Source organism: Heterodontus francisci, chromosome 10 (genome assembly GCF_036365525.1).
Source record: "Heterodontus francisci isolate sHetFra1 chromosome 10, sHetFra1.hap1, whole genome shotgun sequence".
NCBI lineage: Eukaryota > Metazoa > Chordata > Chondrichthyes > Heterodontiformes > Heterodontidae > Heterodontus > Heterodontus francisci.
Window position 1 is genome coordinate 16,072,734 of NC_090380.1, and position 12,889 is coordinate 16,085,622.

The 12,889-nt window shown below is 44.8% G+C and overlaps 1 protein-coding gene across 4 annotated transcripts in view; it reads right to left on the minus strand.

The window, feature by feature from the left end:
- LOC137374308 (growth hormone-regulated TBC protein 1-like) overlaps positions 1-10,122 on the minus strand; it is an 80,729-nt gene extending 70,607 nt beyond the window's left edge. For 2 of the 4 annotated variants that reach the window (XM_068040148.1, XM_068040147.1), the window contains exons 1-2: positions 10,014-10,122; positions 9,570-9,724 (exon numbers count right to left, since the gene is read on the minus strand). In XM_068040148.1, the coding sequence (XP_067896249.1) occupies positions 9,570-9,724; positions 10,014-10,057 (199 nt within the window). In that variant the 5' untranslated portion in view covers positions 10,058-10,122. Of the gene's footprint in view, positions 1-9,569; positions 9,725-9,966 lie in introns of all 4 variants that reach the window. The other 2 variants (XM_068040150.1, XM_068040151.1) reach the window with 2 other exon arrangements.
- Between the last annotated feature and the right edge of the window lie 2,767 nt (positions 10,123-12,889).

Sequence of the window (12,889 nt, forward strand, 5' to 3'; positions counted from 1 at the left end):
TCTGATCAAGGCTAAGCAAGCTGATCCAGAGTTAAATAAAGTGGCACAATCAGCTCTAATGGAAGCTGAGGCAAAGGGAGTTCCGGAAGGCTACTACATTAAAAATGGGATTCTGATGAGGAAGTGGAGACTGCCTCACAGACCTGCAGACAAAGGATGGACGGTTGTTCATCAGATAGTAGTCCAGATACTGCCCAAATATCACCAGGAAATATTAAGGATAGCCCATGAAATTCCTATCGCGGGACATGTGGGGATCCGGAAGACCCAATCACATATAAGTCAACATTTGTACTGGCCAGATCTTTGCAAGGACGTGGTGCAGTTTTGTAAAACGTGCCATATGTGCCAAATTGTGGGAAAACCGCAACCTGCCATAAAACCGGCACCTCGAATTCTCATACCAGTTTTGGGGAACCATTTAGTCAGGTGTTGGTAGACTGTGTAGAACCATTACCGAAAGCAAATGCGGAACACCAATATATGCTCACTATCATGGATATGGCTACTCGGTTCCCACAGGCCATTCCCTTGAGAAAAATTTCTGCTAAGGTAGTGGTAGAGAAGTTAATCACTAGATATGGATTACCAATTGAGATTCAGTCGCATCAAGGTTCCAATTTTATGTCTAAAAATTTTCAGGAAGTTATGGGTAATTTGGGTATAACAATTAAAGTCTTCAGCATACCACCCAAAGACACAAGGAGTTTTAGAATGGTACCATCAGCCCCTCAAAACGATAATGTCATGAATATCCCTATGATTGGGATAAAGGGCTAGAATTTCTTTTGTTTACCACTCGGGATTCACCTAATGAGTCTACCAGTTTTACTCCTTTTGAATTAGTTTATGGACACGAGATAAGAGGTCCTCTAAAACTAATGAAAGAAAGGTTTTCAGAACAGAGGGATGAATCTTCTGTGTTAGATTATGTATCTGTGGCTCACAAGAGCAGGCAAAGTGGCTCATGAACACCTGAAAGTTTCCCAAACAACCTATAAATGGGCAGACAAGCATGCCAAGATCCGAACATTTCAACCAGGGGATGAGGTGCTAGCATTTCTGCCTTTACCGGGTGAACCACTGAAAGCACAGTTCAGTGGTCCATATAAAATGGTCAAAAAAACTGGCAAAGTAAATTATTTGATCAATACCCAGATCACCGAAAAAAGAATCAGTTGTGTCATATCAATATGTTGAAACAATATCATCACCGGGAGGAGGATAAGCAAGAACAGGTACGTCAGGTAGTAGGGACAGTGAAGGATGAAAGGGATAGTGAGGATGAGGCAGAAGGAGACCTAGATAATTCTCAAATTGAACCTCCTACTATCCAGTTAGCTAATTCGATTAGACGCGATGCTTTCATATTTAGAGGCAGAACGAGAAGACCTAACAAAGGTACTTACAGCATTTATCTTTCTTTCGTGGGATGTGGGCATTTCTGGAAAAGCCAGCATTCGTTGCCCATCCCTAATTGGCCTTGACAACCGAGTAGCTTGCTAGGCCATTTCAAAGACCAGTTAAGAGTCAACTATATCTGGAGTTACATGTAGGCAGATTTCCTTCCTTAAAGGACATTAGTGAACAAGATGGGTTTTTACAACAATTGATGATAGTTTCATGGCACCATTACCAAGACTAGCTTTCAATTCCAGATTTTTATTAATTAACTAAATTAATTAATTGAATTTAAATTCTACCAGCTGCTGTGGTGGGATTTGAACCCATGTCCTCAGGACATTAGCCTCGACGTCTGGATTACTAGTTCAATTACATTACCAATATGCCACCGTCTCCTCCGTAAAGAAGTCTGCAGGGACAAGCCAGGATGTACAACCTTAGTCACACATGATGTGGATGTAGGGATGTATCGTTTAAGTCCGGGGAAACAGGCCCAGGTGAAATCAGAAATCCAATACGTGTTGGAAAACCACCTAATTGAACGCAGTCAAAGTGGTTGGAGTTCCCCGGTGGTGTTAGTACTTAAACCTGACGGTTCAACTCGATCCTGCACAGACTACAGAAAGGTTAATGCAGTAACAAATGCAGACTCCTACCCAATTCCTCGCTTGGAATACTGCATTGACAGAGTGGGCAGTGCCATGTTTCTTCCAAAAATAGATTTGTTCAAGGAATACTGGCAGGTTCCTTTAACACCCCGAGCTAAAGAAATAGTGGCCTTTGTCAAACCAGGTAGTCTTTTCCAATACAAAAACAAGAAATGCTGGAATCACTCAGCAGGTCTGGCAGCATCTGTGGAAAGAGAAGCAGAGTTAACGTTTCGGGTCAGTGACCCTTCTTCGGAACTGACAAATATTAGAAAAGTCACAGGTTATAAGCAAGTGGGGCAAGAGATAACAAAGAAGAAGGTGCAGATTGGACCAGGCCACATAGCTGACCAAAAGGTCACGGAGCAAAGGCAAACAATATGTTAATGATGTGTTGAAAGACAAAGCATTAGTACAGATTAGGTGTGAATACACTGAATATTGAACAGCAGCAAGTGCAAACCTGAAAAAAAACCTGAAAAAAACAGTGGGTAAGCAAACTGAACAAACTAAGGTGAAATGAAATAAATGCAAAAAAAGATTGTAAAAAATGTAAAAAAGAATGTTAAAAAAAAGGAAGAAAAAATAACTAAAAATGAAAGTAAAATGGGAGGCTGTCATGCTCTGAAATTATTGAACTCAATGTTCAGTCCGGCAGGCTGTAGTGTGCCTAATCGGTAGATGAGATGCTGTTCCTCGAGCTTGCGTTGATGTTCACTGGAACACTGCAGCAATCCCAGGACAGAGATATGAGCATGAGAGCAGGGTGGAGTGTTGAAATGTACTAATGCTTTGTCTTTCAACACACCATTAACATATTGTTTGCCTTTGCTCCGTGACCTTTTGGTCAGCTATGTGGCCTGGTCCAATCTGCACCTTCTCCTTTGTTATCTCTTGCCCCACTTGCTTATAACCTGTGACTTTTCTAATATTTGTCAGTTCCGAAGAAGGGTCACTGACCCGAAACGTTAACTCTGCTTCTCTTTCCACAGATGCTGAGTGATTCCAGCATTTCTTGTTTTTGTTTCAGATTTCCAGCATCCGCAGTATTTTGCTTTTATTTTAGTCTTTTCCAATGCTGAGTGACGCCATTCAGGCTAAAAACTACCCCAGCCACTTTTCAGAGATTAATGAACCAAGTTGCAGCCAGTGTTCCTAACTGTGTGGTTTACTTTGAGGATGTGCTGGTATACAGCGACACTTGGAAGGACCACTTGGAACAACTAGAAGCTCTGTTTAGAAAATTACAAAAATCGGCAGATTTAGTGATAAACCTTGCCAAAAGTGAATTTGCAAAAGCACGGGCAACCTACCTAGGGCATACAAAAGGGCAAAGACAAGTGTTGCCAAGAGCAGCAAAAGTACAGTTCCCTACCCCCAAGACTAAACAAGAAATCATGAGGTTTTGGGGGACGTGTGGTCTCTACTGCAAGTTTGTACCAAATTTTGTATTATAGCTGTTCCACTGACAGATTTGCTTCAAAAAAAGAAAACCAAGGTAGTGTGCTCAGGGGAGTGCCAAGCATCTTTTGAGATGCTGAAAGCTATTTTGATTAATGAACCAGCGTTGGCTGCTCCAAATTTCACTAAGCCCTTCAAGGTAGCAATTGATGCTAGTGACCTGGAGGTTGGTGCAGTCCTGTTACAAGACGATGATGAGGCATAGAAAAGCCAGTGGGATTCTTTTCCAAAAAGCTAAATCGACACCAAGAAAGATATTCAACAGTGGAAAAAGAAACCCTGGGCTTATTACTAGCTCTTAAGTATTTTGAAGTCTATGTCCGCCACAACTACAGAGAGACATTGGTATATACTGATCATAACCCCCCCAGCCTTTGTGAAAAAATTCTAAAACTAGAATATCAGACTATTCCGATGGAGTTTACTATTACAACCTTATTACTTAAAGATTATCCACATTGCAGGAAAAAATAATGTAACTGTGGATGCTTTGTCGAGAAACTAACTTTGGTTTGAGTTATCTGAATGCAAAGATGGGACAAAGCTGAACTGTATTAGCTACCGGAAAAAAGTAAATGAGAATGCATGTGTAAATGTGTTTTAATCATTTATCATCTTCTGTTTTTCACTCTTAGTAATGAAACGCATTCAAAAATGGCATTTCATTCCTCCAAAGACGGAGGTGTTATGAAAGTGCTTCCATTAAAAAAAAATTTTTTTTGCGAACCAGTGTTAAAACTGAAAAAATTCCATGGATTTTTTTTTAAACCATGTTTACCGACGGGACAAGATGTTGTTTGAATGCCACCTGTGCTGGAGGCCACCTGTGATTTGGGCTCAGAAAACAGCAGAACCCTTGGTGACCTGGAAAAAAATGGTTACAAAGAAACGACATGTCAAGGTTTATGGAGGTCAGGAGATTGACTCTGTTTGGGGTTTGAACATTGATTTTCAGTTTTAGTTGTGGTGTGAACTAGAAAAGACCAACTGTCTTCAAGCAGAAAAGGAAAAAGAAACTACCCAGCTCACTTCCTTCGCTACCTTTTTGAAGAAATCTTGCCAAGATCCACTGTGGAAAAAAAAAAATTCCTGGTGCCGTATAGCTCCTGAGGAGCTGAAAAAAAATCCTGCAATTCAAGCGTGTGCTGGCAGAAAAACCTTGATGCCACATTTCTCCTAGAAAGCCGACTAGAATAATTCTCAACATCTCCAGAAACGATCCTAGTGACCCGTCCCCTTATACCCAGATGCCAGACCAAAAAAGGGACAACTGACTTCCTTCCATATCTTCTTTCTTTTTTTGTCAAGAATTAGCAAGTATTTGGCCAAAGTAGTTTTTTTTGTCTTTTTTTTTTATAACAGACCTCTGCAGAGTGAATTTCTATATTTTTTTTTAAAGTATGTGAGAGTCTTGTTGGGAATTCTTAAAAAGGGAACTCACATATTTTAATCAGTGTGTTGACGCTTTGCTTTGTTACTGGTTAAATCTTGTTTTATAAAAAACTATTAATTTTATCTATTAAAGAAACCCTGGTTGGTGTATTTTATTCTCGAAGAAAAAATAGAGTACATGATTGGCTGTAACCATATTTAAATAGATGTTGTGACCTGTGGAGAAGTGGAACTAGAAAAGACAGTGCGCTCTTCCCGCCACGGTCGTAACAATATGCCTAGCAGTACATCTGTGTTCTGATAACATTTTTAATTGCTTTGCTTTAGCAGCTAGCCATGCCTTTAAAGTCGGTCAGATGCTCCCCACTGCATAGCTTGCAGGGTTGATGGACAGCTTATCCTCTCCATCAATAAGACCACCTACTGCCACCTCCACTGAGGCAGGGTTGAGATAAACAGTCATCCATGCCTTTCTTACCTCTAGAGTCAACTATTCCAATGCTCTCCTGGCCACGAATCCAACTTGTAACCTTCACAAACTTGAGCTCATCCAAAACTCTGCTGCTCTTATTCTAAATCACACTTAGTCCCATTCATCCATCACCCCTGTGCTTGCTGACCTTCACTGACTTCCAGTCCAGCAATGCCTCAATTTTAATATTCTCAACCTTGTTTTCAAATCTGTCCAGTGCCTCGTCTCTCCCTATCTCTATATCCTTCTCCAGCCTTATAATCTTCCAACTCTGCTCTTTTTTGCATCCCTGATTTTAATTGTGTCACCACTGAGGGGTGTGTTGGGGTGGTGTCTTCAGCTGCCTAGGTCCCAAGCTCTGGAATTTACTCCTTAAACGTTTCCACCTCTCTTCTCTTTTAAGATACTCCTTAAAACCTACCTCTTTGACCAAGCTTTTGGTCATCTTCCCTAAATGTGCCTTATGCAGCATGGTGTCAAATTTTGTTTGGTAACACCTGCTGAAGCACCTTGGGAACCTACGTTAAAGGCACTATATAAATACAAGTTGTTGTTTTCATAGAGGCAAACACTAATGAAACGTAAGTTTGTCCTTAAGAATAGGAAACTAGCACTGTAACATATAACTGATGTACTAATAAGGTAAAGAATCAATACTGGAGACTTGGAAACTAAAAGCTCCTGGTGGAATGAGAGATTAAGGTACTAGAGAGATACAGGACGAGACAGGCTGGAGAGACAGAAGACCCTCAGATTCCCAAGGTTGGACAGTGACCAGATGCAAAAAGAATGTGCTGTGTGATAAGGCATCTAGTACTCAGCCATCTTCTCATTAGCTAAGTTGTATGTCTACTTATTAGTTCCACCTTATGTGGACTTGTGTTGAACTCTTCATTTTTGGTATAATCATGTGATGGGTATGTCAAACTGGTGACATATACCCAGGAACTGAAAGGTTTAAAAGGAAAGATTTTGGATAGCTCCAGTGAGTACACTCCATAGAACAGAGATTGTACAGTATAATAAAAGGCATGATGGACTACATTGGTCCATATGACAGATAGGAAGAGGGACAAGGTCCTGAAAGCAGATTTTTTGGGAGCTAGAAAACATTAAAAAGCAGGACCTCAAAAGCAGTAATCTCAGGACTACTCCCAGTGCCACATGCTAGTGAACATAAGAATAGGAGGGTTGAGTGACTGAACACATGGCTGGAGAATTGGAGCAGGAGGGAGGGCATCACTTTTCTGAGGCATTAGGACTGGTTATGGGGCAGGTGGGACCTGTGCAAACCTTGGCAGGACCGGGACTAACATCCTCATAGAGAGATTTGATGGTGCTGTTGGGAAGAGTTTAAACTAGATTGGCAGAGGGATGGGAACCTGAGAGAGTGCTCAGATTGGAGGGAATCAAAACTGGTAACAGAAGAAGAAAAGTAGTAAGTGAAATTAGGAGACCGAGAAAGCAAAGGCAAGCATCAAATAGGATCAGAATGCAGAATAATGCGAAAAATACAAAGTTAAGGACACTCTATCTGAATGCACGCAGCATTCCCAACAAGATGATTTGAAGACACAAATAGAGGAAAACGGGAATGATTTAATTGCCATTACAGAGACATGGTTTCAGGGTGACCAAGACTGGGAAGTGAATATTCAAGGATGGTTGCCATTTAGGAAGAATAGGCAAAGAGAAAAAGGAGATAGGGTAATGAGAGAGGATCCTCGGTCGAAGGATCAAGATGCAGAATCAGTTTGGGTGGAGCTAAGAAACAGTAAGGGGCAACAAACATTGGTGGGAGTTGTTTATAGGCCAAACAGTGGTGGTAATGTTGGGCACAGTATAAATCAGGAAATTAGAGGTGCATGTAATATGGGTAATACAGTAATAATGGGCAACTTTAATTTACATATAGATTGAGTAAGCCTAATCAGCACCAATGCTGTGGAGGATGAATTTCTGGAGTGTGTATGAGATGGGTTTCTGGAGCAGTATGTTAAAGAACCAACCAGGGATTGGGCTATTTTAGGTTTAGTATTATGCAATGAGAAAGGGATAATTAATAACCTTGCTGTAAAGGAGCCTTTGGAAATAGTGACCATAACATGATAGAATTTTACAATACTCTTCAAAATGGTATAGTTCATTCTGAAATTAAAGTCTTAAATCTGAACAAAGGAAACTATGAAGATATGAGGGGCAAGTTGGCTATGGTGGATTAGGAAAATACACTAAAAGATTTGACGGTAGACAGGCAATGGCTAGTAGTTAAAGAAGTATTACATGGTCTACAATAAATACACATTCCTCTAAGACAAAAAAACCCAACAGGAAAGATGAATCAACCGTGGCTAACAAAAGATTGCATTGGATCAAAGGAAGTAGCTTCTATGGTTGCCATAAAAACTGGTAAGCCCAAGGATTGGGAGTAATTTAGAATCCAGCAAAGGATGACCAAGGGACAAGAGAATATGAATGCAAACTAGAGAGAAACATGAAGGCAGACTGTAAAAGCTTCTTTAGGTATATGAAAAGGAAAAGATTAGCGAGGACAAAAGTGGGTCCATTACAGGCAGAGAATTTATAATGGAGAATAGGGAAATGGCAGAGAAAGTAAACAAATACTGTGTGTCTATACTAGGGAACCAAGGGACTTGTGAAAGTGAGAAACTGAAAGAAATTAGAATTAATAAAAAAGAGTTAGCACTTGAAAAATTAACTGGATTGAAAGTTGATAAAACCCCTGAACCAGATTAGCTACATCCCAGAATATTGAAGGAGGTGGCTATATAGAGATAGTAGATGCATTAGCGGTTATCTTTCAAAATTCTATAGATTCTGGAAAGGTTTCTGCAGATTGGAAAGTAGCAAATGTAACCCAATTATTTAAGAAAGGGGGGAGTGAGAGAGAAAATGGGGAACTATAGACTTGTTAGTTTGACGTCATAAGTAGGGAAAATGTTAGAATCTGTTATAAAGAATGTGATAAGTGGACACTTGGAAAATAATGATATGATTGGGCAGAGTCAACATGGATTTATGAAAAGGAAATCATGTTTGACAAACCTATTGGAGTTTTTTGAGGATGTTACTTATAGCATAAAGGAGAACCAGTGGATGTGGTGTTTTTGGATTTTCAGACGGATTTTGATTAGGTCCCACACAGGAGGTTAATAAACAAAATTAGAGTTCATGGGATTGGGGGTAATATACAAGTCTGGATTGAGAATTGGTTAACAGACAGAAAACAGAGAGTAGGAATAAACGGGTCACTCAGGATGACAGGCTGTTACTAGTGGGGTACTGCAAGGATCAGTGCTGGGGCCACAGCTGTTCACAATCTATATACATAATTTGGATGTGGGGGCCAAATGTAATATTTCCAAATTTGCTGATGACACAAAACTAGGTGGGAATGTAAGTTGAGGAAGATGAAAGGGGGCTTCAAGAGGATTGTACAGGCTAAGTGAATGGGGAAGAATATGGTATATTATGTGAATAAGTGTGGTTATTCACTTTGCTAGAAAAAGACGAGTTTTTCTTAAATGGTGAGAGGATGGAAAGTGATGATGTTCAAAGAGACCTGTGTATCCTTGTTATGAGTCACGGAGTAAAGTGTCAAGGCGCCTTCACAGGAGCAATCAACCAAAATTTGACGCAACAAAATAGCACGAACTATTCACTACAATAATTCCAGCCATGACGTTTATTATACATACTAGTTATTAATCGTGTTTTCTAAATGCCTACTCCAGTGCACACTGCAACACTACCCTTTATCCACAGCACGTTCAAAATCTATACATATCCCAGTACAGCTACGGTAAATTCTATCTCTCTGCTTCCAGACGTAAATATAGGAACTACAGTTCACAGTAACAATACAGAAAATACATTCAAAGTGCCTCGCAAAATTTGACCATATCAACAATGTAGCTACGACAGCTGGGCAGAAACTCGCTACTTTGCTACTGAAGTACTCCTGATCGCTCAAAATCTTATTCTCCACACAAAGCTCCAGTCAAGAATGTGCCCGAATCCCTGAATGATGCTGCCGGATCAAGACGAGAAGCTCAGCACCATCCAGGACAGAGCATAACATCTGGGATACCGCCAGGACCGAGGAGGGAATGGGGAGAGACAGCTCCCAACACTTTCACTGAGTTATGCCCAGTCCCCAGGCTCGGACTCACTTCTCAGGCTCCGCTCCACCCGACTGCCCTGCAACAGTTTGCGCCATTTGATCGCCCGGCGCCTCAGCACGGCCTCGTAATTCGACACCTGTTCCCGGAGCGGCTCAGAGTCGGAGCCCGACCCCGTCGGCCGCTCGAATCCGTACTGATCCGTCCTGGGAAAGGAGAAGAGCGGCTTAGATCCACCCGGCACCTCCACCGCCCAGCCCGGTACCCCCAACATCATCATCCCGGCCCGAAACCCCCGTCCGCCACCTCCACACCCCAGCCCAGCACCCCGACCCCCGGCTCGACGCTCCGAGCCGGCACCTCCAGCCCCGGCCTCCGTCACCTCCAGCCCCGACCCGGCAACACGACCGCTCTCTGAACTGAACCAAACACAAACTACCCTGATCACCTCGGAACGGCCCCGCTCAGCTACTTCAATACAGACGCCCCCGGTACCTGGTCACCTGCTCCCGATCAGAGTGCAGCTCCTCAGTCTCCATAACCAAGTGGCTGCTCCGAACCCACACCCACACTGCCAGGCCACAGCCCGCCCACAGGTAGTCACCCAGACAGCGGAGCGGAGCGGGGCGGGGCTTAGAACAATCCCGCCCACCTCACCTGTCAATCATCCCGCCCACAGTCACCTGTCAATCACCTCTCCCACTTTTACCTGTCAATCACCCCACCCACAGTCACCTGTCAATCACTCCTCCCAATGTCACCTGTCAATCACCCCACCCACAGTCACCTGTCAATCACCCCTCCCAATGTCACCTGTCAATCACCCCTCCCAATGTCACCTGTCAATCACCCCGCCCACAGTCACCTGTCAATCACCTCTCCCACTGTCACCTGTCAATCACCCCGCCAACAGTCACCTGTCAATCACCTCTCCCACTTTTACCTGTCAATCACCCCGCCCACTGTCACCTGTCAATCACCCGCCCACTGCCACCTGTCAATCACCCCGCCCCATTGTCACCTGTCGATCACCACACCCACTGTCACCTGTCAATCACCAGACCCACTGTCTACTCTCGATCACCACACCCACTGTCACTTGTCAATCACCAGACCCACTGTCTACTCTCGATCACCACACGCACTGTCACCTGTCAATCACCAGACCCACTGTCTACTCTCGATCACCCCACCCACTGTCATCTGTCAATCACCTAGCCCCAGTCACCTGTCGATCACCACACCCACTGTCACCTGTCAATCACCAGACCCACTGTCTACTCTCGATCACCACGCCCACTGTCACCTGTCAATCACCAGACCCACTGTCTACTCTCGATCACCACACCCACTGTCACCTGTCAATCACCACACGCTCTGTCATCTCTCAATCACCCTGCCCACAGTTACCTATCAATCACCATTCCCACTGTCAGCTGTCAATCACCATGCCCCACTGCCACATGTCAAGCACCCTGCACATTGTCACGTGTCAATCACTGCGCCCACTATCACCTGACAATCACAACACCCACTGTCACCTGTCAATCACCCCGCCCACTGTCACCTGTCAATCACCCCACCCACTGTCATCTGTCAATCACCTAGCCCCAGTCACCTGTCAATCACCCCACCCACAGTCACCTGTCAATCACCCCACCCTCTGTCACCTGTCAATCACCCCGCCCCACTGCCAACTCTCAATCATCCCGCCCACTGTCACCTCTCAATTTCCCCACCCCACTGTCACCTGTCAATCAGCTTCCCACTTTCACCTGTCAATCACCCCGCCCAGTGTCACCTGTCAATCACCCCTCCCAATGTCACCTGTCGATCATTCCACCCACTATCACCTGTCAATCACCGTGCGTCAATGTCACCTGTCAATCACCAGACCCACAGTCACCTGTCGATCACCCCACTCCACTGTCACCTCTCGATCACCCCACCCTACTGTCACCTCTCGATCACCACACCCACTGTCACCTGTCAATCACCAGACCCACTGTCACCTGTCAATCACCCCACCCCACAGTCACCTGTCAATCACCACACGCTCTGTTACCTCTCAATCACCCTGCCCACAGTTACCGAACAATCACCATGCCCCACAGCCACATGTCACTCACCCTGCCCATTCTCACCTGTCAATCACTGGGCCCACAATCATCTGACAATCACCCCTCCCAATGTCACCTGTCGATCACCCCATCCCACTGTCACCTGTCAATCACCAGACCCACTGTCTACTCTCAATCACCACACCCACAGTCACCTGTCAATCACCTCTCCCACTTTTATCTGTCAATCACCCCGCCCACTGTCACCTGTCAATCACCCGCCCACTGCCACCTGTCAATCACCCCACCCCATTGTCACCTGTCGATCACCCCGCCCACTGTCACCTGTCAATCACCCGCCCACTGCCACCTGTCAATCACCCCACCCCATTGTCACCTGTCGATCACCACACCCACTGTCACCTGTCAATCACCAGACCCACTGTCTACTCTCGATCACCACACCCACTGTCACCTGTCAATCACCAGACCCACTGTCTACTCTCGATCACCACACCCACTGTCACCTGTCAATCACCAGACCCACTGTCTACTCTCGATCACCACACCCACTGTCACCTGTCAATCACCACACGCTCTGTCATCTCTCAATCACCCTGCCCACAGTTACCTATCAATCACCATTCCCACTGTCAGCTGTCAATCACCATGCCCCACTGCCATATGTCAAGCACCCTGCACATTGTCACGTGTCAATCACTGCGCCCACTATCACCCGACAATCACAACACACACTGTCACCTGTCAATCACCCCGCCCACTGTCACCTGTCAATCACCCCACCCACTGTCATCTGTCAATCACCTAGCCCCAGTCACCTGTCAATCACCCCACCCTCTGTCACCTGTCAATCACCCCGCCCCACTGCCACCTCTCAATCATCCCTCCCACTGTCACCTCTCAATCTCCCCACCCCACTGTCACCTGTCAATCAGCTTCCCACTTTCACCTGTCAATCACCCCGCCCAGTGTCACCTGTCAATCACCCCTCCCAATGTCACCTGTCGATCACCCCATCCCACTGTCACCTGTCAATCATTCCACCCACTATCACCTGTCAATCACCATGCGTCAATGTCACCTGTCAATCACCAGACCCACAGTCACCTGTCGATCACCCCACTCCACTGTCACCTCTCGATCACCCCACCCCACTGTCACCTCTCGATCACCACACCCACTGTCACCTGTCAATCACCAGACCCACTGTCACCTGTTAATCACCCCACCCCACAGTCACCTGTCAATCACCACACGCTCTGTTACCTCTCAATCACCCTGCCCACAGTT